General features: G+C 36.3%; 1 protein-coding gene across 1 annotated transcript in view; it reads right to left on the bottom strand.

Moving 5' to 3' along the window:
• Positions 1-24,486, bottom strand: part of CEP135 (centrosomal protein 135) — a 34,950-nt gene extending 10,464 nt beyond the window's left edge. The window contains exons 1-20 of the mRNA XM_059470611.1: positions 24,406-24,486; positions 19,978-20,569; positions 18,741-18,905; positions 17,562-17,752; positions 16,893-17,060; positions 15,306-15,447; positions 14,806-14,890; positions 13,790-13,918; positions 12,439-12,654; positions 11,786-11,851; positions 10,668-10,818; positions 9,517-9,710; positions 8,873-9,016; positions 8,226-8,369; positions 5,854-5,931; positions 5,541-5,692; positions 3,721-3,836; positions 3,496-3,650; positions 2,982-3,037; positions 1,840-2,008 (exon numbers count right to left, since the gene is read on the bottom strand). Coding sequence (XP_059326594.1) covers positions 1,840-2,008; positions 2,982-3,037; positions 3,496-3,650; positions 3,721-3,836; positions 5,541-5,692; positions 5,854-5,931; positions 8,226-8,369; positions 8,873-9,016; positions 9,517-9,710; positions 10,668-10,818; positions 11,786-11,851; positions 12,439-12,654; positions 13,790-13,918; positions 14,806-14,890; positions 15,306-15,447; positions 16,893-17,060; positions 17,562-17,752; positions 18,741-18,853 — 2,469 coding nt within the window. The 5' untranslated portion in view covers positions 18,854-18,905; positions 19,978-20,569; positions 24,406-24,486. The remainder of the gene's footprint in view (positions 1-1,839; positions 2,009-2,981; positions 3,038-3,495; positions 3,651-3,720; positions 3,837-5,540; positions 5,693-5,853; positions 5,932-8,225; positions 8,370-8,872; positions 9,017-9,516; positions 9,711-10,667; positions 10,819-11,785; positions 11,852-12,438; positions 12,655-13,789; positions 13,919-14,805; positions 14,891-15,305; positions 15,448-16,892; positions 17,061-17,561; positions 17,753-18,740; positions 18,906-19,977; positions 20,570-24,405) is intronic.
• Between the last annotated feature and the right edge of the window lie 768 nt (positions 24,487-25,254).

Genomic DNA, 25,254 nt, shown 5'->3' with positions numbered 1-25,254 from the left:
ATTGTGCTTTGCAGTAAATTGATTACTATATAATACTCTATCAGATTAAATCAAAGTAATTGCATATGCCCTAGTTTTTTTTCTATTCTACTTACAGAGCTCTTTGGGATTTGTAGGGTTCAGAAATATCCCGTTACCTCAGATACACCAAAGAGTTTCCAGGCAAGAATAATCACAATAAACAATGACAATCCCACCAGTTCAAAAAACATGCAGCTTCCCTGATGACACACCCTACTGATCTTTGGAAAATTTGACATACTGATGCTTGGGAGCTGGAATTTTTATAGCTTTAAGATTTTTATAGCTTTAAGTATGCCTGGTTTTAGATCAATAGAAAGCCAACTTTCTAACAAAATAACATTTATTTTAAAGTAGAATTGCAAGACAACATAACTAAATGCACTACTAAGATCATATTTAAACATTCCATGCATGGAATTTATTTGAGATATTTGAACTACTAATTCGGTCCCTCTCAGCTTCAGCTCTCTTCTCCTCTGAGTCCTCTAGCCCAGAGAGCCAAAACTGCAAGTATCTTCTTCTGTCTCTATGATCAAATGTAGGGAAATAAAGGAAGCTGCCTTATTTCTTCCCTTCTTTTTGTTCATCAGCCTTTTTACTGTATGGCTTATTGAACATATGCTAAAATCAGTCTGTTGGTCTCTGTGGCAGCCTTCCCAAACACTGGGAAAACTTTCATCATCACATTATGATAATATTCAATATTTCATCTTATTAGGCACCTGTAAAGAGTAGGTCTAATTTCAATAATACATTCCCATATTTATGTATTGCACTACAGGTTTTGCAAGAACTGTTCAAGGTCCTACATCACTTCTTTGAAACATGTTGCTATATTATACTTTGTGGCATCAGACTCAGCTGGGGTGACTGAGGGGCATTGAAATAAATGGTTTCATTAAAAATGTCTTGATTGTTTTTAGTGTTGGCACTTACAGTGAATTCAAACAAACATTTGTATCTCATGATGAAAATTTTAAAAGGTGTTTGAATGTCACAAGGAGCTGCAATAGTTGTATTTGCTATACAAATTGTACATAATGAGTTGCAACAAAATTCCAGGTTCACTCTTAAGATAACTCTCACATACCCTGCACATAGACTTTCTAATGCTCAGCCCAATAAAAGATGTTACTTACCCTATAAAACACTGAACATTTTGGTTATACATTGTCCATGTCATGCACTTGGAGCTGGGAGGCTTTTGGTCAGCAATAACAAGCTGCTGCACAAAACCAACTCATTATTCCTCCAACACCCTGATCTCCACAACACCCTAATCTAAAATATGGCATAACTCACTCAATAAATCCAATGCTTCCTGGAAACCAGATGGATGAAATTAATGAATCACTGCACCAGAACAAATTCAGATCTGCTACCAACCCCTTCCTCTCCCTCTCACTTTCACCTGATAATCTGATGTCTGCTTTTGGAATTTCTTTCTCTCTCAATAATCATCTCCGCAGGTAATAAAACCCAATCTTTACCAATTAAATACCGATTGCCAAGTGAGGTAACCAATTAATATAATTTCACTATATTTTAAACAATAAAGTTGTAGATTTATTTTATTTAGATATCTTTTTTAATCTGAGGAAGGGTTACCAAACTGAAAGCTTGCCCTCACTACATTGACTACACTTAGATATCTAAAGTATTGCTTTTACAATTTTTGCCCAGTGATTTTCAACATCCCAGGGCTCAAGAAATACCAATAATTAAACACCTCAATCAAAATTGAGGATGTAGCAGTTTTGACACAAGCAAGCAATAAATGATTTAGTACCTCAGTATCACATACTGTCTTCATACCTGGTTTTCTCTGGCCATTGTAGCCAGGTCATCTTGCAGTCGCCTGTTTTCCTTCAGAGCCATTTCCTTCACTCTTCCCATTTCTGCAAGCTCTAGCTGGGATGTATCGAGCTGGCGGTGCAAGCTGGCTATCTCACGGTCTCTGTTGCTCAGCTTGTCCTGCAACTGGCTATCAAGTGAAAACATTATTAAAGTTGTCCCTTCTTGTACTATAGCACATACTGCTGAAAATAATCACATAAAATTCTTGCTCTCTGAATGATGACAAACTGAGTCTAAATAGAATGTAAACTAAGTATGGAAAATGTCAATATGCAGAAATAAGATGGATTTAATCTTTAGTTTTGAAGATGTATTTGGTAAGATGTATCTTATTAGACAAAGAGCAATTACAGATACCTATGCTTATCTGTGTTAGGTAGTGATTATGGTAATTGCATATTTTATAAGCCATAAAGGAAGAAAACAAATAATTTACACTTGAAGGACAATTATCAAGAGTAATGAAAAGAATAAACAAAAAATTAGAAATATAAACATCCATAAACCTAAGTGAACTTTTGCATCTTTTATTTTTTGGTCACATATACTTCATACATCAATGTAGCAAATATTCAGTTACACTGGTCTTCAAATATTTAAGCATTGGTGTTTAAATTTTTACTTTTAATATGCTATAGTTTAAAAAGTCATGCTTAAAAAGAGGAAAGAATAAAAGATCACAGGAAGCCCAGCTAAAAACTACATAAATACATTTTAACTAAGACTGTACTGGTATCTTAAGCTAGAAGAATTAGATTGCTAATCATTAAGAATTCAGCTCTGAATCTTACCCAGGTCAATCTAATACGTAGTGGGGTGCTAGAAAACTACTTCTTGACCAAGAGTTAGGAAACTTTACCAGTTTAGGGAAATTTATACAGATAAGCAATTCTTGAGCATTGTAACAGTTTCTTAGGAGCCTGCAATACAATTGCAGAGGAAGTGACTTCCAAAGTTAAGTACATCTTTATCAACACAGTACACTCCTCTACTTGACTCAAATGGAATTAACTTAATTTCATCAAAATAACTAAAACTTTCATTTTGAAACTACTACCTAAAACAAAACCTTCAAAGAAGGCTTCCTACTCTTTACTTACTCTGTTGAGGACTCCAGCTCAGAGACAGTTAAACGTAAATGAGCAATTGTTTTTTCCTATGAAAAAAAAATTAAAAGTTGTATTAGGTATTATTATGCTGCAACATAAGAGGACAGTTCATTAAATAACTTTTAATGTAAACCTTTATTTTAGTTCTTCACCAATAAGTAATTTTCAAGTTTCTTTTCTTTACTGAAAAAGGATTGTCTTGTCATTGAAACAGATGGAAGTCAGCTATAGATTTTGCCATCTCAGGCTAGTACTTTATATCTCAATAAATACCTCCATATGCAAAATGCAAACCAATGCTTCTTTATTTTCTTGGAATATTTAGGGAATACAGTAACATTGATAATTAAAGTCCTATTGAGTTGGCAAATGACTCTGCACTGGGTGCAAGCACAGTGTTTATGTGCTCTGCACAGACTGTCATCAAGGCAAAACATCTCCCTAAAACATAACTGCTTTAAAAATCCCCAGGTGGAATGCAAAGTAGTACTTTTACTGGACATACCCTGTTAGCTAAGTTGTCATCTAAGCATGCAATTCTTTCTGTTTTTTCATCTACAGTTTCTTGAAGACTGTCCTTTTCTTTGTCCAAAACACTAATGGTACTTCTCAGCACACTGACTGCTTCTTCCTGTGAAGTGCTCCTCTGGTTTAACCTATCTAAAAACAAAAGAGTAAGTGCTTTCTATTTTAAAAACAGGAAGTAAGTACAAAAATAGTTATAGATTACCTATTATCTCTTTCAGCTTTATAATTTCATCTTGAGCTGCCAGTAGTTCATCCTTTTTGAGGGACAATCTGTGCTGTAAATCTTCAACAGACTTCTGCTGTTGGTCATTTAAGAGCCTGAAAAATGAGTATATAGTTGAAAGAAGCTTGGAACTTATTCTGGGTCTTCAACTTCTGATCTTAAGCTGCTTCAAGGGCAGGACTATGTCACCAACCAGCAGCAAGGGGTTGTGCCATACTAACCATCTTCTCTCTTGAGGAGAGGGAGAACTTAAGGATTGCTGAGGCCAACACCACTTGGACTTCTGCTTCAAGTCAACCTCAACATCAACGCAAAATGGAGTAATGGAACCTTGGTGGAGCAACCACCTTAGCCATCAACATTTACCTCCTCTTATTTCTGTTACTCTTCATAATGCTACTTGTATCTTTTGACTGTTGCTTCATAAGGTTTTTGATATGGAGCTTTTGATTATCAGTCCCACTACATTTTAAGAAACAACCAAATTGACAGCTACAGTTGGATCCTACTTTTAAATGATAAAGAGCCTGAAAGATTTGAAATCATCTACCTACAGAGTTGTTTTTCTTGGAAAGAAATATCAAAGTGACTTAGGAAAAAAAAATAACCACCAAAATTCCGAAGTAACAAAATGGATTATTTATGAAACAGGTAAAGAAAAAATCCCTGTAAAGTGGGATCCCACAAAAGCTAGAGAAGCTTTTCATTCTTAAAAAACCTCACTAATGCAGAATACAGAATGTCTCTATAAAGATTGCTTTCATCCACTTTGAAGTGAAATCTGAGAGAGGAAAAAAAAAGGGCAAAGGGGCAAACACAGCATTTCCACCATACAAAAAATAAAATCAAATACTAAAATAAACGTAGCCCTACTCCTCATTGTCTTCTCTTTGCAATATCACTGCTTTACACTGAAATTATAGGAACCTAATAAGACTTTTTAATATTTATTATTGTCCTCTTTGTCAACTGGGAGTCTTAGATGAGCTGCAAGGCCTGCTGCTCAGCTTCAGTTCTTCTCAGTAATCCCCCAGGTGCTGTGTGGTACAGCTCAGATGGGGAACAGGGGATACCCCACAGACCCTGGTTTCCCTTGTAAAATATCCAAAAAATGTCATCTACAGCACTACCCATCCTGTAATGATCTTTTACATCAATGGCTCTCATTTCCACCTCTGTTTTCAAATACTGTTCAATATGGTTTTCACTTTCTCTAATCCTTTTTCTTGTTCTTTGGCATTTAGACACCTGATGGGAGCTCTTTACTAAAGCAAGTTTAAAAAAGCACAGTGATCCTCCAAGTTTAAATAGGCCTTACAAATACATAAGGATACTTGAATCCTCCAGTTCTAAGCAAGCTGGTCAAATCCCCCCAGACTGTGTCTACGAATCATAAGATACCAGTTCTCAAAACTGTAGGTCCTACTGCTGCAGTTTGCAAAGGCATCTGTCTTCTTTTTAACAAACAGTTAACAGTTTGGGAATCCTTTTAGAAACTTTTAGTTCTACTACATTCATAAACAGAAAATATGGTTATTGGAAGAAACAACTCTAGAATGAGCCATAAAAATTATCAGTATATTTGGTCATCAAGTAAGTCCAAGACAAGCTTGCTGTAAAAAGCTACCACAGCACTTTCCTTACTTACACCTACTTTTTTTAACATACAAGCTGTACCGAGTAATTTTTAAAATATTTATTATAGTCTTTCTCAGGAACTCAACTCTGCTATACAGTCACAGAATAAACAGAATTATTCTAGCATCTGCAAAAGATCACACATTTTGTATCAGACTTACTGAAGTGAGCAAATCTCAGCTTTAAATTGAGAAGAATCATCAGAAGTCTGGGCAAGTTTACTTGACTTCATATTTAATTCATTTTCCAAATAGTTTATTCTTTCTTTCAGGATAGAGACTGTAGTCCTTAGTTCACACTTTTCAATCTGAAGCTGCAATTTAAAATAAATAACCAAAGGTTATTATGGCAGAAAGCTATCAAAACTTGGCTTTTAAATAAATTCAGGTTGAAAACAGATATTAAAATTAATTTCTGGAACAATCTATCCTATTTGAGAAATAATAAAAGCTTACTTCCTAAAAAAGCACTTACTCCTTGAATATTATTCTCCAATTCTGAAATATCATGCTGCAGCTTTGATTTTTCATGGTATGCTGCTTCTTGATGCATCTGAGAAATATAAAATTACATGTAACAAGAGAGATATTTTTAGATTTAATCAGAGAAATTTAAGCTTTATGCTTCAGAAAATATTGTTTTATATTCTTAGATGAATGACCAAATGCAAAGCTCTCTCTGTAGAACTACAGAACATTAGCTGAAAATACATTACTGTAGATTTTGGGTTTGATTCTTGGTTTAGATTTTTTAAAATAGTATATTTATATTTGGTCCCAACCAAATTAATATTTGTGAGTTGTTGTAGAGTTTACTGAGCCACATGAGGCTGCATGCATGTATAACTTAGTACCCTAAGACATTTTAAATATATTTATTCAAATATTCTTAATTACAACATGTAAGGCACGCTACAAAGCTAACCGGCCTTTCCCTATATCTATGAAGAAGCCTTTAAAGATTACTTATTTGTTCCCTGACTTCTGTGCACTGCAGTGAAACTGCAGTGAAACAAACCCTCACAATTCCTAGAAATGCTTTAGATTAGTGTGTTTGTAAAGGTATTTCCAAGTGGCACACATATAAAACATTAGTAGTCACCAATTAGAAAAAGGATGGAGCTGGAAACACATCTCTACTACTGCATGCACATGCTTTAAGCAAAGAGGTCAGATTTACTGCCACTGCATTTAGATGCACAACAGGTCTTTATTTTTGTGGTAGTAAAATCAAATTGTGGAAGCATTCATCATACAATCACTAGTGACATATGTTGTCCTTGGACAAGTCCCTTAAAATGATTTTCAAAAAGTTTTAAAACACTGTATTAATGACCAATACAGCAGGCAGGGAAACAAATCCCCTGAAATCACAGGCTCTTGACTATAACCATTAATGCACATTAATAGCAGACATCACATGGTCATAGAACCATAGAATTATTTAAGCTGGAAAAGACCTCTAAGATATTAAGTCCAACTATTAATCCAGCACTGCCACATTCAGCACATCCCTATATGCCATATCCACATGCTTTTTGAACATTTGCAGGGTTGGTGATTGCACCACACTGCCGGGCTGCCTATCAAGACCATAGTAACAGGAAAATCATTGCAATAATAATCATTTTTTAAAGGTCAAAAATACTGAAACTTGGATTGAATTTATGTTTCATGGCTCAGTTATGTGCCATTTAAAATATACTCTGTTAAAAAAGCAACAGTAACTCAAGATCAGCAAAAATGAAAAAGCCCATATAATCCCCAATTTGTAGGATAAGAACCATATGTGACTGTGACAGTGTCTCCACCTCACACCCCTCTTTTTTTTTTGGTTAAGCACTAGTGGCCCTCCTGATAGCTGCATCCAGCTTAAGGAGCACTGTGGGATGAGAGCTAACAGCACATAGCTAAGGGATCAAAGTCTTGCCTGGCAGCAGCTGAGGGATAATTGAGCATGTGGCTACTGATTTCATACTGCAGGTATGCAAACAGAAGTCAATCATCTGAGAGAAAGAGCATGGCTCACAGCCCATTGAGCTCTCCTGCATGGCAGCAGGCTGCACACCATTCCCTTTGAGCTGGGAAGCTTCTGAAGGATACTTGTTAAGGCAGAGAGAATCCTTATTGCATCTCGTACTCAGCTAATGAGGTGGGAACGAGAGCGCTGAAATGTTGAAATGTTAGCTTAGTGATATAAAGGATTGATTGTTATAATTCTTGAGACAGAAACCACCAAGTATGGATCCAGCCACATTTCTCTGAGGAGTCTGGAAGGCAAGAAGACACTTCTGAACCTCATGACTGAATGGGAAGTTCTCCCTGACAGTTTTGTCTGACCTTGGCCTCTGCGCAGCAAATACTCAAATGTACCTTATCATCAAATCTCGTTAAATCACCATTGCATCTGCCATTGAATTTTTGAAACTCACTGCCTTAAGTGAATAAAATTTGTTGCTTCTCTCTTGGGAGTGAATTGCATGATTTCTTCCACCGCAATGACACCCAAACATCTTCAAAGTGGTGCATATGCAAGAAGTGGCTGGGCCTCCATATCTAGGTCTCCCACACAAGGTGATGACATGTTTGCCCTTAAATACTTTAAAGCAAGTTCCTCTACCCCTGCCTGGGACTGTGTTTACAGGAAAACTTGGTAATTTGTAACAACAGTAACAATAACAACAATAGATATTTTATAATATAAATTCATTGAGCTCTCAAGTGAGTTTGAAATCCAAAGTTATTGAAAAGGGGAGCTGACAGACAGCCAAACACAAACACAGCATTATTGTATAACCCTTCCCTATATGTCACCTCAATGTAAGCAATGAAGCTATAAAAACTCACCTTTAATCTTTCTCCAAGACTCTCCTTTTCTGCCCTTAGCATTCTAGAGTCAGTCAGTGCAATGTCTCTTTCTTCTTCTATATGACTTTGAGAAACAAAACTGTGTTTTGCTTCTCTTCTCATCCTGTTCAATTCACTCTGAGACTTTAAAAGATTACAGTTTGTTAGCATACATGGACTGCAATATAGTGTACACATTAACAAAATGCCATGATTACAGAATAGTCTTATTTTTCCCTAGGTAACTAAAATTTATTCCCTAAAACACTCAGTGGCACAACAACTTACACTGTCAAAATAATCATCCTTATTTTCTTTTACTGTCTCAAGTATAGCCTAACATCACTGTTCTCTTATCAGTTAACTACTCCTTTCTTGCTCACTTGCTGTATCTTTACACAACCTTCTCATGCACTCTACTGATTTTGCCTTACGTTTATAATTTAAACATAAGAGTACAATAACTTTTAATAGCTTTCAAGTTAATAAACTAACCAGAATACATAATTTATTAACAAGTAATAAAAATAGATATGTATTTTATTAGCCTTGGTTGTGTTCTACTAGGTTTTTAATTTTAAATAACCAACAGTACAAGAAGTGTTAATTGGTTATTTCAATGTTAACTATAAACAATTTCTTCTTACCTGCTCATAAAGAACTTTTAATCTGTCTCTCTCTGAAGTCAATAATTTGACATTGGACTGAATTTCTATCATGTGTTTTTCAAATCTGTCTAACACAGACCGCAGCTCATCTCTTTCTCTGGTGATTGATTTAAGCTCTTCGCTCTGAAAAGTAATCAATAAATTTATGTTAAAATGTGCGAATTAAAACGTCTGAAAAATTAATATCAGAAAAGAACTCTTCCTATTAGCAATACATAAAAAATATATTCAAAATAATTTTAATCACAAGAAAAAGCCTGGCACTGGTGGTGTAATCTAAACATCAAGAAACAGCTGTTAAAAAGAAAAAGCAAAGGAGCTAGCCATAAGATTTCAGCCTTTTTCTGATTATTATCTAGTTCTATTTATTTCAATAAACTGGTCAATAAGTAATCTGTGTTACTGTAAAATGGCAGTAATGTCATTTTCTTTCCTTGTCAATGTAACAAGGAAAGAAAAAGGCAAGTTCTTTGGAGTTTCTCTCAGTTTATTTTTTGCATCAAGAATGTAATTTAGAAAACTACTGCAGTCATTTAATGCCACTAAATTTGAAAATATATTTGATGGCTTCTTAATTGTTTCCACAGTATTTTTTTCACTTATCTTGACAGCAAGAACTGTACCTTCTCTGCAGTCCTGCGGCTTGGGCTAGGCCTCAGTTTAACTATTTTCTGAAGATAGTCTAATTCTCGCTTATAGTAGTCTCTGTCATCTTCTAAGGTCTTTACAAATGCATCCAGACGAGATGGAGATTTGTCCCCTAGGGCAATACCAAAGTCCAATCTCATTCTTTCAATTTCTAGGACAAGTTCTCGTTCTGGAGGGAAAAAATAATAAAGAAGAAAGAAAATCAACTCAACAAGGAAGTCATGAATTTCCTCAAAGACACTGGCATTTAGGATGGATTAACCAGCACCAACCATATAGGCAGCAATCCTGCTGAACAGGATGTAAGAGTTCTAAAGGCTAAAGAAGGCTAAACACAAGTGAGTAGCATAAAACTTTCAGAGGCCTCACAGCACCTTGAGCTCTATCGACACAGGGATGTAATTATTCCCCTTTATTTAGCATCCATGAGACTGCACTTAAAATACTGTTTTAAGGTTTGCCCCTTCTACAACAAGGAAGATGTAGATAAATTAAATCCAAGGCAAGCCCTCCAAGCTGGTCAGGCAGCAGAATGCTTGCTCTATTGGGAATAGCTGAGGGAACTGGGTTATTCAGCCTGGAGAAGTGCTGGAGAGCCAAGGGCAGACTGACAGTGCCACGAGGGACTTACAGACAATGTGGAGCCAGTTTCTTCACAGGTACATAGCAGGTAAATAAGGAACAGTGGCAATTAATTGCTACAAGCAATTACAAACAATTGTAATACAGGGACAAATATTTTACTCGGACAACTGAAGAACATTAGAGATAGTGTGGAATCTTCATCCCTGGAGGTCTTCAAAACCTAGATGGATAAATCTCTCAAGAAATGGAGTCTGAAGAGTTTTGGAAATTACCTTGTATGAAACTGCCACAGAATTAGGATAAGGATGTCCTGTGGGATCACACTAAAAAGCTCAACTTTCAGTTCTCACATACAGAATGAAAACATCTTTCTATGACAAGAGTTTTCACTTCAAGTATGACTGGAAATCTATGGTCTTCTTTTAATGTATATATCTCTTAGAGGTCTTTTAGTACTATTAACTGTATGTTAACTAGGTAGGTATTCTATTTCAAAAGTCACAGAAAGGTAGTTTCCAAGAATCTACGTTTGATGAGTTACCTTTTCTTTCTAAATTCTCTGTTTTTTCTGTCAGTCTTTCCTTCTCTTGTTGAAGCTGGTTTAACAACAGCTCAAGACGCCCTTTTTCATCTTTTTTCCCAAAGAGTTCTTCATTCAGCCTCTCATTCTCCTTGTGACATGAGCACAACTCCTGAAGTAACAAGTGTTATTATAAAAGTTAGAAGTGCCAAAAGAGACATTTGAGGGAAAAAAAAAAATTGATAAACTTTTAATATACAACACTGTTTACTTCTGGTTGACCTGGATGCTTTATGCTTTAATATTTGTTGCAGGCCATCATTGTATTTATTTTATTAAGTCTAAGTAAGCATTACTTTTCACATGGTTTGCAAGCAGTAACAAGAAAACCAAACCAACCAGTAGGATAGTGGGATACAAACATGGGAAAAAATTTAACAACTAAAGCAAGAAATAATTTTAAGTGCATTTGGTAACAGTGCTGGTGTTAAAGTGAATTACAATACAGCATCTCAGTCAATGCAACTCTGAAGCCAATCAAAAGCTATTTGGCACACCTTTCCTATAATCTGGTGTCCTGAAAATTAAGTATTTTTGTATTTGCAAGTTCCCTAGATAGACTAAAACAAAACACTGTACTCAGCTAATATACAAGTTGCCATCTATGCTAGAAAACTTTGGTCATCAAAGAATTGATAATAGTGATGTTTTCCATCTGGGCCCTATGCTTTGTTTCTGAGTGAGCCAAGTATTGCATAATTTTTCACACCCCAATTAAGAGACAAAGCATTTTCAAAACAATGAAAATCCTCGAGGATAATAACTCCTTTGTGGTAAAAATGATTATGTCACCAGGAAATTATGACTTCAGACAGCAAAAATAAGGAAATGTACAATAAGGACATAGTCAACATTACTATCGACAGAGATTTCTTTCAGTTTATTTTTGCAACATTATGATGTAGCTTCTCTAGCTCTTTCATTTATTCATTAGTAATTTTTACATCAAAGGTTCAGGGTACTAAAGAAGTTTTCTTGCTAACTGTTAAACTGATTTCTTTTATAATAAATGAAACAATTATGTGGATGATAGCATGATAAAAAGGGTACAAACAAGAACTGAAAATATTTTTACTTACTGATTTAAGCCTTGTTATTGTTTCTTGTAGATCCTGTATTTCACTGACTTTTCTTTCAATTTCTTTCTATCAACCAAAATTAACCTATATGTTAAGAGTTATTCAAAATGATTCAAAATGACAAAAATCTCTTTGTTACAAAAAAAATAAGGAAGGAGACTATTTTGGTAAGAAATGAAGTATCGTTAGTTCCTTTTAATAAAGTGGTAAAGCTCCTATGAAGTGAAAGCACAAAAAGTGAAAGCACAAATTTGTGGTATAAACACCCACATTGCTTTGGAGAACAATGATTAAATGAATTAAATCACTGCATTACTGCTCATAGGAAAAAACCCTCCAAATATATGTACTGCTGTTGCAAATATGCATTACCTAGCAATAGCTTTACGTACGTCAGCATTTTATTTCACACTAAACTAATAAAAAAGACAGATTGTCCCTTAACTAAAATCATCTCAACTTAATACAGTAAAGAGACAAAACATTTGTGTTTAATCCACTTTAAGTGAGAAATTCTATGAAATGTTAAGAAAACTGGAAAAAATCATTTTAATCTTTCTTTCACAAGTCAAAAAGTCTTTCGTTGCAATTAGAAAATATAAAACCAAGTAAAATGCAGCAGATCCTTCACTCTGTGACACATTAGTGATTACCTTTGCTTCTCCTATTTCCTTATCTGCAGTCTCAAGCACTATTTCTTTGTGTCTTTCCAACTGCTGTGCCAAGTGATCTATTTCATTCAATTCTTGACACAGTTCTTGATTTTTATTGCTTAAATCCACTACCTCACTAGTCACATTTTTTTTAGTGTCCAAGAGATCTTGAATGTGATTTTCAAGTTCTTTGTTTTTTTTCTGTAGATAATCAACCTGAAAGACATTTTTCATTAAAATATTAATATGCATTCTTTTTCATTAAAATATTAATATGCATTCTTAAGTTAGGTAGTGAAAGCTCCTCCCAATCTTCTGAAATACAGTATCTCTATTTCCAAAGTTAAAAAGTGGTATCATGCTAAAAATGGCAAGGTTTTCTATTTTTAGAACTTAATGCTTATCAACCTGAAAAAGAAACACATGAGCTCTCTCACAGTCACAAATACTGCTATCTAAAGACAACCATACATTTCTTGCCAAATAAAAGTGGTATATTGGGACCAAGCCTGAGAAATAGTCTTGATGATGCAAAACTAGCTTCATGCAGCTCTGGGCTCACTCCCTGTACAATCAATTTGTATTCATCATGATTTAGTAACTCAGGATCACTGAGCACAGCTGTCCTGCTTCCAAGTCATAGCTCATTCCATATTTTTGCAGCACTGAACCTAAGCTAATAAACCCTTCAATGTGCCACTGTACATCATGCACAGTCAGTACAGAAAAATCTAACTCATGTGAGAAAAACCTGAGAATTGATGGTAAAGATCCAGAGATGGGCTTAATGTGATTTGTACTCCAGCCCAGCTTTAAATTCTCATTCAGAGACCACTACTGAATGCATGCTAATACACGCAGTAAACACAAACACCAGCTTATCCCTTCCTCACAAATTTGTGTTGGAGTGAAAGTGGGGACCATTTGAAATCCATGAGCACTCTCTCATGAAAATATCTACAGTGTAACCCCTTATCAAAATTACATATACCATTGTTATTTTCTAAAGCATAAATAGCATGTATGCAATAACTTTCTAACTAAATAAAAGGATTTTCAAACTTGCTGAAAACGGTGTGTCATACAAAAAATTTGCTGAATACTTTCAGATTAACATACTATGTACAGATGTGAGTTCATCGAATTCTTTAACAAAACCTCTCTGACAGACTTTTAAAACAGGAAATGAAATTTCTTTAGTCAAGAAACACTGCCATGAAAAACAGAAAGGCAAGTTCCATTTATTGATTTTATATCTATAGTGATTTTTTGAAGAGCTAGAAGTTTTGTGGGGTTTTTTTAGATGGCTATATTTTTAGGTTTGACTAAACAACTGTAATAAGTGAATTACCTGTATATTCAAGTGGGAAATAAGCTTCTCATTACTTTTAGTTCTCGATTCCAGAGAGAGAACCTCATGAGAACGCCCTCCATCCAATGCCAGCATCAAGCGCTCGATTTCTTTGTCTCTTATCTCAACCTTTGAGGGACAAAAAAAATACTCAAGTATCCTTATACACCATTAATAAACCCTTCATTTAAATAAACACACACATAACATTCAGTAAAGAGGTACACAACTAAAAGTACAATTTCTATCTTGTATTTTTTGTTGTTTTTCAAATTTTTGGTTCTTCTGAAAAAGTTATATTATTGAAAGAGAAACAAATTAATCAAACACAATTTGTAAGGAAAAACTGAAACAGTTCCTACTAGATTACATTCTTGAAGAAAACCAAACAATTTTGATTTAAAGTGACTGACTATTCCAGTCACTGGAAAAAAGGAAACACTGGAAGAGGAAAACCAAGATGTGAATAAAACAGAAAGACAACAGTGTCCACCAATCCCTTGATTTTGAAAGATGTAACGTACAAACATTTGATGTAATTCCATTACTTAAAGATTGCACACATCAATCCACTCTCATGAAAGCATTGTAAAAACTGTTCATAAAAATTTTAAAAATATAACCAGTCCAAGCAGTGAAGAAATTATGCTAAGATATATGCAGATCAAATTGCTATTTTGGACAAGTTAACACTTACGCACTAAAAAATGCAGACAAATTCTACTTATGATTATCAAATTTAGCTTATGTAATGTAATTTCAAAAGTCAAAATTTATCAGCAAAACCACTGGGCAAGTATTTTGTCATTGCTGCTGTCTCCAAAGGCAGAGTAGGGAAACTGCTTGACACAGTCAAGTTAGAATAATTATATATTTCAGAAGCCCTACAATGCATTCCCAAGAAGGTTTTTAAGACACCAAGGCCATTGCCATGGGTATGACACCCAAATAATAACAAGAATATTAACATTAATAATAAAACAACAATGCCACTACTACTGATGATATAAACATACCTGTTTGCTATAATTTTTCATTCCACTTTCAGACGTCTCCAGTTTTTCCTGTAGCTCTGTTACCTCTGACTGCAGTTCTTGAATTCTGAAATGTAGTACTATACTTTTTATGTGATTTCATGAAAGAACTGTATGCACACAATTCAATACTAGCATTTTCTCATTGCTCCTGAACCCAAATATTTCAAAGAGAAATAGTTTTGCTCATGCAAAATATTAATGCAGAAGCTGTTCTTTGAGATATTGTAGCAGGTTGACTATGTCTGACTGTCAGTCTCTCACACAGATGCTCTCTTACTTCCTTTCCTCAACAGGATGGGGGAGAAAAGAAGAAAAAGCTCACAGGTCAATATAAAGACAGGCAGACCACCTACCAACTCCTGCCACCAGTGACAGAGTCAAGTGGGGGAAGATTCATTTAACTTATCAATGGAAAGGAGTAGGACAGTGAGACTCAAAGACACTCCTACACTTCAAAGCTAAAAAGCTCTGTGGCTCACCGATTATCAGCCACCTGGAGCAGGTCTGCAACGTAAGGGTCCTCTGGCTGAGGCACTGGGTAGGCACTGACACCTGATGGGGGCACAAGCTGGTCTATCTGCATGCGCTGCCGCCTGAAGGGAATGCTCTTCCTCCTGCCACCTGAAAGCCCAAACCAGAGACACTTTACTTGGAGTTAAAGCAAGTTAAAGTTGCCTTCTTTAATACAAATTTTCTTTCATATAGTATTCTTTAATACAAATAGTATTTAAAATAGTATTCTTTAATACAAAATTAATTTTCGTATTTATTCCGCTGCTACTGAATTAGCATGTTTCACCATTTTAATCCTTCTGCAATAAGCTGATAAAATTCACATATTCTAGACAACACCATTCTTGCAGGTTAGTACCAGTTTTGCTAAAGTTCACTATTATAGTAAGGAAACACACAAAGATTTTATAAGTAATTTTCCCCAGTGTTTAAGATCCCAAATACTCTATAGTTCAAATTTGTTGAAGCTGTTAGTGATTCAGCTTACTCAAACAGCTAAATCAAAACATCACAAAAGGCATTTGGTTTTCACATTTAAAAACTATTTTATGACCAAACCAACCTTTGAATTGTTTAGCAATATTTTTATTCATTCCACTCTGTGTTCATTTCAGTGAATATCATATCCTACTGCTTATCAAGCAGTGTATGCTATTAGCTTGAATGATAACATATTTAGAAAAAAAGTAAAACACAGTATTTTTTCCAGATAGAACATTTCCTCTTCATCATATGGTTAAATAAGAACATGCAATATTGGATGATGTAGTATAGAAAAATCCTAGAAGACTAGTGAACAAGGGGCAAGTATGCAGAAGGACAGACAAAAGCCTAACATGTCATCTTTGAAGCAAAGGACATGAAGTGCAAAAAGGTATGCAAAAATAAAGAGGAAATTTAATTTTTCCTAGCTATCTGTTGATTTTTCTCAAATGCCAAAAATGTATATATAATTCAATGACTTGGAAAAAAAAAGACAGTCTCAAAATTTCACAAAATAATCTATATTCCTTAGCTTCAAAAAATTAAGAAAAAGGAAACCCTAGAGAAAGGCATTAACCTGAAACTAAGATCTAGAACATTTTAAGTTATCAAAAGACCCTTTAAATATTGTAAGTTTATAGATCAGAATACTTGTAGACATATTTTGCATCTTGCTATGTTTAGATCCTGGTTCCAAAAATCTGAATTTGTCACTTACACATCAATTATCTGTCAAAAATAAGCAAGTGACAAACATTATGCCTCTTAATTAGGTGCAGCAATAAAAAAAATTGCTGTTGATTAACAGTACTTTCTAGTCACATTTTAACTTAGAAGTCTCCAGCTGAATCTAAGTTTGCATTCAAATTTATCCCTTACACAAGTGATGACCTAATGAAACTTCAGACAGAGAAATGACAGAATTTAGAGCCCAAAGTTTCAAAGGGTGATGTTACTCTACTGGATACTTCACTACAGTAACTTCTCTTATGAGAGGAAAAGACATTATGTTCTGAAGATCCAAAAAAGCCCAGAAAAAAGTTGAAATATCTGTGATCATTCACACGCACCAGGTGTTTGCACCACTGCTTGCAGATTCTTCTCCTGAAGCTGCTGAATTTTTTCAGTCTTGGCTTTGGTCTCTTTTTCCAGCACTTTAATTTTATGCATATACTGGTTATTCAAAAATTTCAAGTCAGTTGTTTCGTGTTCAACCCTCCTTAAGCAAGCTTTCAAATCTTCAAGGGAGAGAAAAGCAGTATTATTTCTCTTATTCACTATCATTTTTCCTAGCAGCACCAAAATAAGCATAAAGAAAATCCAATATGCTTTTCCTATAGTATAAAATTATCAAATACACATACACATGTGCAAGCTTTTACAAACAAACACACAAAAATATATATTTATACATGTTTTACAAATAAAACCCACTGTGGAACAAAAGCCCATTTAACAGCATTTCAGTTTAAAAACACCATTTCAAGGTACAAAAGATACATTAAGATTTCTAACATTCTCATATTTTACTGAAATAAAAATCTGCAGAACTTCCAAAGTTTTCTGAGTGCAAAAGAAATGTCTGATCATGAACCTTAATTTATTAAAGGCACCAAACTCCATGACCACTCACACTCACTTAAAAGCACAGATAAAAGAATTGGCAGATGAAGGATTTAGCCACAATTTTATTTCAGCATGGAAGGATTAAAATAATAAAATCTTCATCTGTATATTACCTTTAACATGGCGATCAGACTTCTCTTTCAGTTTTAATATTTCTAAGTGTAGATCATTATTTTCCCTGGTAAGTCTAGCATTCTCTGTTTTATAAGGTTCCAAAACAGTATCATAATTGCTGCACTCTTTCTCAGTTTTCCCAGAAGAAAACTTTGCCTTGCGCAAGCTCTCAGTTGTATGAACTAAGTCACTAGGATAGAGGAGCATCAGATGTGTTAGCAACGTTATCAGCCTCCACACTGCAGATGCAGATATTTATTATGACCTGAGAAACAAAACCCTTTCCCCAAGAGGGGGAACAAATGAGTTCAAACAAAGGCAACAAAACATTCATGTCATGTAAGGAAAACTGAAAGATAGGAACCATCTGTTTAAAGAAAAACACAGTAAATAGGAAAGAACAAGACAAAAAAAAAAAAAAAAAAGAAAACAAAATAGTTACAAATCATATCAGGAGTTTACATCTGGTAAGTATCAAAGCTAGTGATGGAGAGAGTAAATGTACCTGGTGGACACATGAATGAGACAATGTTGCAGACAGATGACTCCGTATTTGCCTACCTATGTTCTTCCATCTGTATTACATACTACAGAGCAACAGAACCAGAATAGCTACATTTCTGTGCTTGGTCAAATGTAACTGGACTACTATGGAAATTACTGTGTTCTTAATAATGTCAAAGCCAAAAATTAGCAGATCTAATGAGAAGGAAATCTGAAAATTTTTCCCTTTTTTCCCATTATGTCTTGTAAAAAGGGCAGAGATAACAAATTTAAAATTCTCTAAATGAGGCCATAATAAATGGAGATGTGAATGTTTTATTTTAAGTCACAGGACAGGCAATAGGGATTATTTTTCATACAACCATTATGAAAATGTGTCCTTTTAAGCAAATATCAATAGCAACTATTCTTGGCTCTCTTATCAGGTTAGAAAAGTTGAATTTTCCTATGCCATAGATCCTTAGATCAATTCTACTGAAGTAAAGTAAATCTTAAGATGTTCCCATAATTTAAACAAACGCATTTGGCTTCATCAGACACCAGAACTTAATGTTAGCTCTAAAATAACACTGCTAGAAAACAATCCTCATATTAAACCTTCTTTTTAACCTGTCACAAATCAAACAATACCTACCATATGATTACTATTTTTCAAATGAATCCCCTCTGAATACCTGAAAAGCTTTTCCACCAAAGGTAAGCTGTCCACTCCCAGGGGGTGCCGATAGCCCAGCTGATTCAGACGTTTCCTGAGATTAACAAACCTTCGCTCTGCATTTGCACTCATTGTAAACACGCCTCCAAAGCTGCTCTTGTCACAGTCAACAAAAACAGGACACCTGCAAAAGATTGCTGGTTACAGCATCTGTCCTTTAGAGAAGGAAAAATACAGGAAAAAATAATGGAAAAAACTTTTTTATTCTGTAGGAAATACAGTGCATAAGCATGTCCTTAAAATTTAAGTAAATTAAAACAGGATCACTGCAACTGAAAAGTTTTAAACATATTTAGATATTTCTTTAAAAATAAGTATTTGCCTTGGCAGTTAGTTTTCTCATTATATTCTGATTTTTTTGATTCATGGTCATCACTGTATCTTACACAATACAAACTGACAGATTACTCTGAAAAACTCATACTTTTTTCTTTCATAGCTTATAAGCCAGTACTTCATATAACTTATGCCAAACATTTCTAAAATTGCATAAAATATGTAAAATGTTAAAGAGGGAGTAACTTTCAACATCTACATTCTATGATAGAAAATAGGAATTATAAAAAATACTGGTGTACTGTAGTCATACTTGCATCATTTTCTGGAAAATACAGTTCAAGGATCACAGAGTTGGGGTTTTCAATTGACTAATTGACTAATTAGTTATCTTTTTATTACTAAGCAGATCTAAAGGGGACTGGATCAGCATTACTGTGTCTGAATCCAAATGATAATTTTGGTTGTCCCAAGTACATCTGAGGGAAGAACAACTTTTACATCATTATGTCCTTCTGAATTTAGATATAGAATGAGAAGACAAATCAAGTACTAAAGCTTAAGTTAGAAATATTTTTGAAAAGTATTTATTTCTGTAAAATATCTTCCCTCACATTTATTCAGAAGATTCAGTATTAACCTATTGGCTGCAAAGACCTGAGCAGCCAAACTACCAATTCAAGGCGGTGTTGTTTGCATCTCATATACAAGGAACAGAATACAGAGATCACCCAAACTATCATCACAATCCTTCGGATTTTAAAAAGATATTAAATAAATACATGCAGGCATTGGAAAATAAAATTAATTATTACTAATAAAGTGAATTAATAATAAATGGGCCTGTTTCTCTCTAATGCTGGAAAGTTAAGATTTCATCTCATTTTATTAAAATGCTACAAAGAAGTCTAGCAACAGACCTGTGGTTGCTGGGCACTGCCCTGTAGATGAGAATCACCAGTCTTACAAGCACAGCATCTGCTCTGGGTACTACCAAAAATACTTGCTTGAAGAGGTTTGGGTTGTTGGGACATTAACTAAGCAATGGCATTGCCAACAATCCCTCACATACTGTGCTGGGATGGCTGAAGGAGGCAGTGGTTCCACCAGTGCACTCAGTGGCACAAAGTCAATGTCCTGATGTGTGGGAAACGCTCTTCATACTCCTGTGGCAGCCAAAGACTAAAGTAACGAGTTCTTAGTACTTCTACATTAAAGTTGAAGATTCTGTGTTGAATTCAGGTAAAGTGTGATTGTGTTACCGTCTCTAGATTGAGACTCGGGAATACATTTTATACTACTACAGAAGAAAACTGGTAACTCCTGAGCTCATCTTCTCCTTAAGAAGACTTGTATCAGTTAAAAAGATTAAATTACTTCAAAATAGATCATCAGATTTGTTTAAAAGCTTGTGTTTTAGAAAGAGCAAAGATTTTTTACTAATTGAATTGAGAAAGTTTTACAGAAGAAGTATCATGAACCAATCCGTGTCACAGCTTGTTCAGGAAGTAACTGCAAAGAAAAATAAATGGACATATGTTAGCACTTCAGTTACTGTGGCTAGGAAGTACATATATAATCACACTAAATCCCTGCAATGGGCATTTAAGATATTGTAACCTAAACATAATCCAATAATTGAGGAAGAACAGACAAATTGCTGGTTGAATCACTCTCCTTCCTAAAAACTGAAATTTTGAATTTAATTCATTATTACCAATGGAATCAATGCAGAAAGGGTATTATATTTCCTAGAGCCACATTGGATCCGCAATAAGACCAGGAAATGAATAGCTGTAGTATAGGTCCAAAAGGCATCCTGGAATGAATACAAGAATTGGGGTTGTTATTTCAGAGAGCTTAACATAGACATAAAAGTCTTCAAAGATAATAATTGTCATACACCCTTTGCTGGAAAGAAATTATTTGTCAGTAATTCCAGACCTCTGCCATTACAGACTACCATAATTTAGATCTTATATCCTAAACTTAGTCTATCACTAGTCTTACCATGACATGAAAAAGTATCTAGTAACTTCTACATGAGGAAAGTTTGTTTTTCTGGAAATATAAAATCAATACATGAAATGCACTGATTCAGTTGAATCCAAGACCTGTCTGACACAATGCCCTGTGTCTCTTGGCAGTTGCCACAGCAAGAGTACAAACACCTAAAAATCACGAGTCAAATCTCACCTACATACATTTTTTCATAGAAGCCTATAATGCAGGGCCTTGAAGGGCTTCAAGTCGGACCAAAATAATTATAATAGCACCTGATAGACCTTTCTCTGAGCAGCCAGAGATACTTGGCTATAGCCTTCACTATTCATATTGATTCCTAACTTACCATCTGCCTTTTTCATCACTCTAAAGCATCGATTAGATGCATTCACTGTGACACATCTCACTGAGTGGTTGCTTCCACTTTAGAGAGCACAGCATGTATCACTTTGCCTTTACTAACATTGCTCCTTAACTCTGGCATCATTACTCAGTCCAGTGAACTCCTTCTGACACCCTTGGACTGCACTTAGCATGTCCACATAATGAGCAAATTCCATCCCCAGCTGTTTAACCCACTCTTTCACATTACTGATCAGTGTTTGTCTTGGCTTAACCCCAGCTCACAACCAAGCACCACACAGCTGGAGTGCTTACTCCCCACCACCGCAGGGGTGGAGAGGAGAATCAGGGGGAAAATGGGCAAAACTTGTGGATTGCCATAGGAGCAGTTTAATGCTTGAAACAAGTACTACTACTACTACTACTACTACTACTAATAATAATAATAATAATAATAATAGTAAAGAGAGATTGGTAAAACCAAGAGATGCACAATGCAATTGCTCACCACTTGCTGACAGATGCCCAGCGTCTTCCCCAACCACAATCAGCCCTGCTCTGGGTAACTCCCCAGTTTATATTTTTAAGGAGTGGAATACCCCTTTGGCCAGCTCAGATCATCTGTCCTGGCTATGTTCCCTCATGGCTTTCCATGCAGCTCCTCACTGGCACTGAGAAGTCCTCTGCTGGGAGCAAGCACTACTTAGCAACAAGCACAACACCAGTGTTATCAACATTATTCTCATGCTGAATCCAAAACACAACACTGCAATGGCTACTAGGAGGGAAACTAACTTTATCCCAGCTGAAACCAGGGAACTTGGTCTTTGTTTGCTCTAAAGCACAGATTAAATGCAATCACAGTGACATATCTTTGGGAGAAGTTACTGCCATTCTTAAGACCACAGCATGTATTGTATCACTTTGCCTTTATTAACACTATTCTTCAATTCCCACTTTATTACTCAGTCCAGTGAAACTCTTCTGCAATCTTTGAGATTGCACTGAACGTGTCTATGAAAGGAACAAATTTTGTCCCTTGCTGTTTAACTCATTATTTCAGATCAGTCTTAAGCAGCAGACAATCTTTTGCACATTCACTGCAATAATGTACTTTCTACTCTCTCTTTTAGCCACCAGCTTCTTTTCTCCATTCCTGACATACACCTGCTTTCTTAAAAGCATTTGGTAAACAACCTTCTCAAAAAGCTTTTTTGTAAATCCAAGTTTTCTACATTATTTGCACTCAGTCAATTCAATCCAGAATATGCTTTTCTTTAAAGAAGCTTAATAGCCTTGTGAATCACAACCCAGTCCTGATGAAAGGTATGTCACACCTACTAGATGTCTGTAAATTTGCAGAGTACTGGAAAACACTCTTAACAGCTTTGCTATTTCCAATGAGACAGGCTACATTAGCTCCATAAATAGCTCACATAATTTATCATCTAAATATTTCTTGCAATTTAGTGCTGCTGTGAAGAAAATAAAATTTTCATTTTTGATGAAAAATAGAAAAGAGAAAATTGAACAGCACTTTAATTAAGCCATTTCTTAAACAGGAAATGTTTAAGAAATTACATCTCTAGTACTTTAAATCAGCCATTTGCTAAACAGGATTTATTAATATGTTTAAATGATTACATCTCTCAGTTGCTTGCTGAAGAGTATTGAGAGCCAATTAGCCTAATTTTTTGTTACCCCTTTGCTCATGAAGACTGCTGAAAGTGACAACATTCACATGCTTCATTTTATTACATGCCTGGATGGCTGTGAACAGTCTTTTGAAGATATTAATGTTTATGTAATAGATGTATGTAGCACCTAGAACTGTTTTAGACCAATGTCTAAAATTGAACATTCACATGAAAGCCGGGCAATAGCGGAACCCTATGTCCAGCTGCTCTAGGGGCTAAGTAGAGAATCAACTGGCATAAAATTGTGTGAAAGAAGCAATGTTTATAGGTATTAGATCAGCAGATTGGAGTCCTCCTTCTATTCAGAGAATAACGCAGCAGAATTGATGGTGAGCTCAGGTTCAGAACTGTTGCAGATGCAGTATTTGTGTCATCAATCAGAAAATGTAATAATAAAAAAGCAAAGCAAAGGTGGATCTTGGCCGTGGAAGAAATAATGCAGTCATTGAGCCATGTGGACAACAAAACTACAGTTGAAGACAAAGAAATTGCGAACAGTTGAACACAAAGAAATTATTATGGACAAATACATATGCGATGAAACATTATTTTTAAATTGAGTCTGTAACATTAACATCAAAGACAATCGTGAAATGCAGTTTCAGTCTCAGTTTTGGGAAATACCAAAATGTATTTTTCATTCAACAGAACTTACACGTTAAAGGGTTTTTTCCTTTTTGTTCCTTTTACATCATTACTGTTTGCCCAGGTCCCAAAGGCACTCAGTAGACCTGCTATTTGACTATTGCGGTGTTTCAGGGCTGTGCCCTAACAAGCAGCTGCTGCAGCATCATGTTACATACACCCAGAGAGCCAGGGCTAGCTTTAGGAAAGCCTGCTTCCAAGGGCATTTGCTGGGAACGCACTCCTGACTAAGATATCCATACAACACGCTTGCTGGGAAGTCTCCGCACTTTGCCAATGGAAAGACACCACTTGTTCCGAAGAAAGACTTTTTTTTGTAAAAAATAAGTTAATGGAATGCCCGAATGGTTAGGGTTGGAAGGCAGCTCTGGAGCTCATTCAGCCAGGCAGGCTCACCCGGAGCAGGTGACAGGAACGCGGCCAGGTGGGTTCAGAATGTTTCCAGAGAGGAAGACCCCACGTCCTCTCTGGGCAGGCTGTCACCGCACCCTGCACGTTCCCACTACAGCACAAGAAAACTCCTTCGATTATGAGCCTGCTCATCACCCGTCTCCCGAAACTGCAAGCTTTGCAGACCTTCCAGCAATCCCGATCTGTACCTACAGAGGGGCGGTCGGTCGCTTTGCCAACAGGTTCACGCCACTTTTCCCCCACACTTACCGCTAAAAGCAGGCGCCGGCAAGCGGGGCCGCCGCGGAGCGGCCGCGGAGTCCCAGCGCCTGAAATCCTTTGAAAATGGCGCGCGGAGCAGCGGCCGCTTCCGGCCCGTCACCGCAGCAACGGGGGGACGCGCCCGCCCGGCCCGGCCCAGCCCTTCCCGGCCCGGCCCTTCCCCTCCCGCCCCTTCCCGGCCCGGCAGCCCCCGCGCCGCGGGCGGAACGCTTCCTGCGGCCCCGGGTGCGCCCCGGGAGATCCGGGACAGGCGGCTTCACCCGTGCCCACAGCCCGGCCCCGAGAGCCTGCGAGCAGGACGGAGAGGGGCGGGTTCCATGGGCCTGCAGTGACAGGAGAAGGGGCCAAGGGCCGAGTGAAAGGGAAGTAGGTTTAGACTGTGTGGGGGGAGGAAGCTGTTTACTGTAAGGGCGGTCAGACGCTGAACAGGTTGCCCAGAGTAGCTGTGGAATCCCCACTCCTGGAAGTGTTCAGGGCCAGGCTGGATGGGCTTTTCAGCAACCTGGTGTACTGGGAGGTGTCCCTGCCCATGGAAGGGTTGGAACTAGAGCATTTTTAAGGTCATCTCCAACACAATTCTGTGAAATCTAGGTTTCATCTAGCAGGTTGGTTACAAAACTTAAAAGGAAAAACTTACATTCATACTGGTTTTTTGGGGTTTTTTTGTTTGTTTTTTTTTATTTTATTCTTGCATCTGCATCTCAAAAAACATTCTACCTCGGCATGTTTATTGTACTTGTTTCTACCTTGTGTACACCCCACCTCCATCCAACAACCTGGCCATTTCACCAAACTGTACAGAAAACCTAGGGCCTGAATCCCTGGCAGCTGAAGCTC

Source organism: Ammospiza nelsoni, chromosome 4, assembly GCF_027579445.1.
Source record: "Ammospiza nelsoni isolate bAmmNel1 chromosome 4, bAmmNel1.pri, whole genome shotgun sequence".
Taxonomy (NCBI): Eukaryota; Metazoa; Chordata; class Aves; order Passeriformes; family Passerellidae; genus Ammospiza; species Ammospiza nelsoni.
The sequence above is the reverse complement of the archived record's forward strand: the minus strand, read 5'-3'. Positions and strand labels throughout refer to the sequence as shown.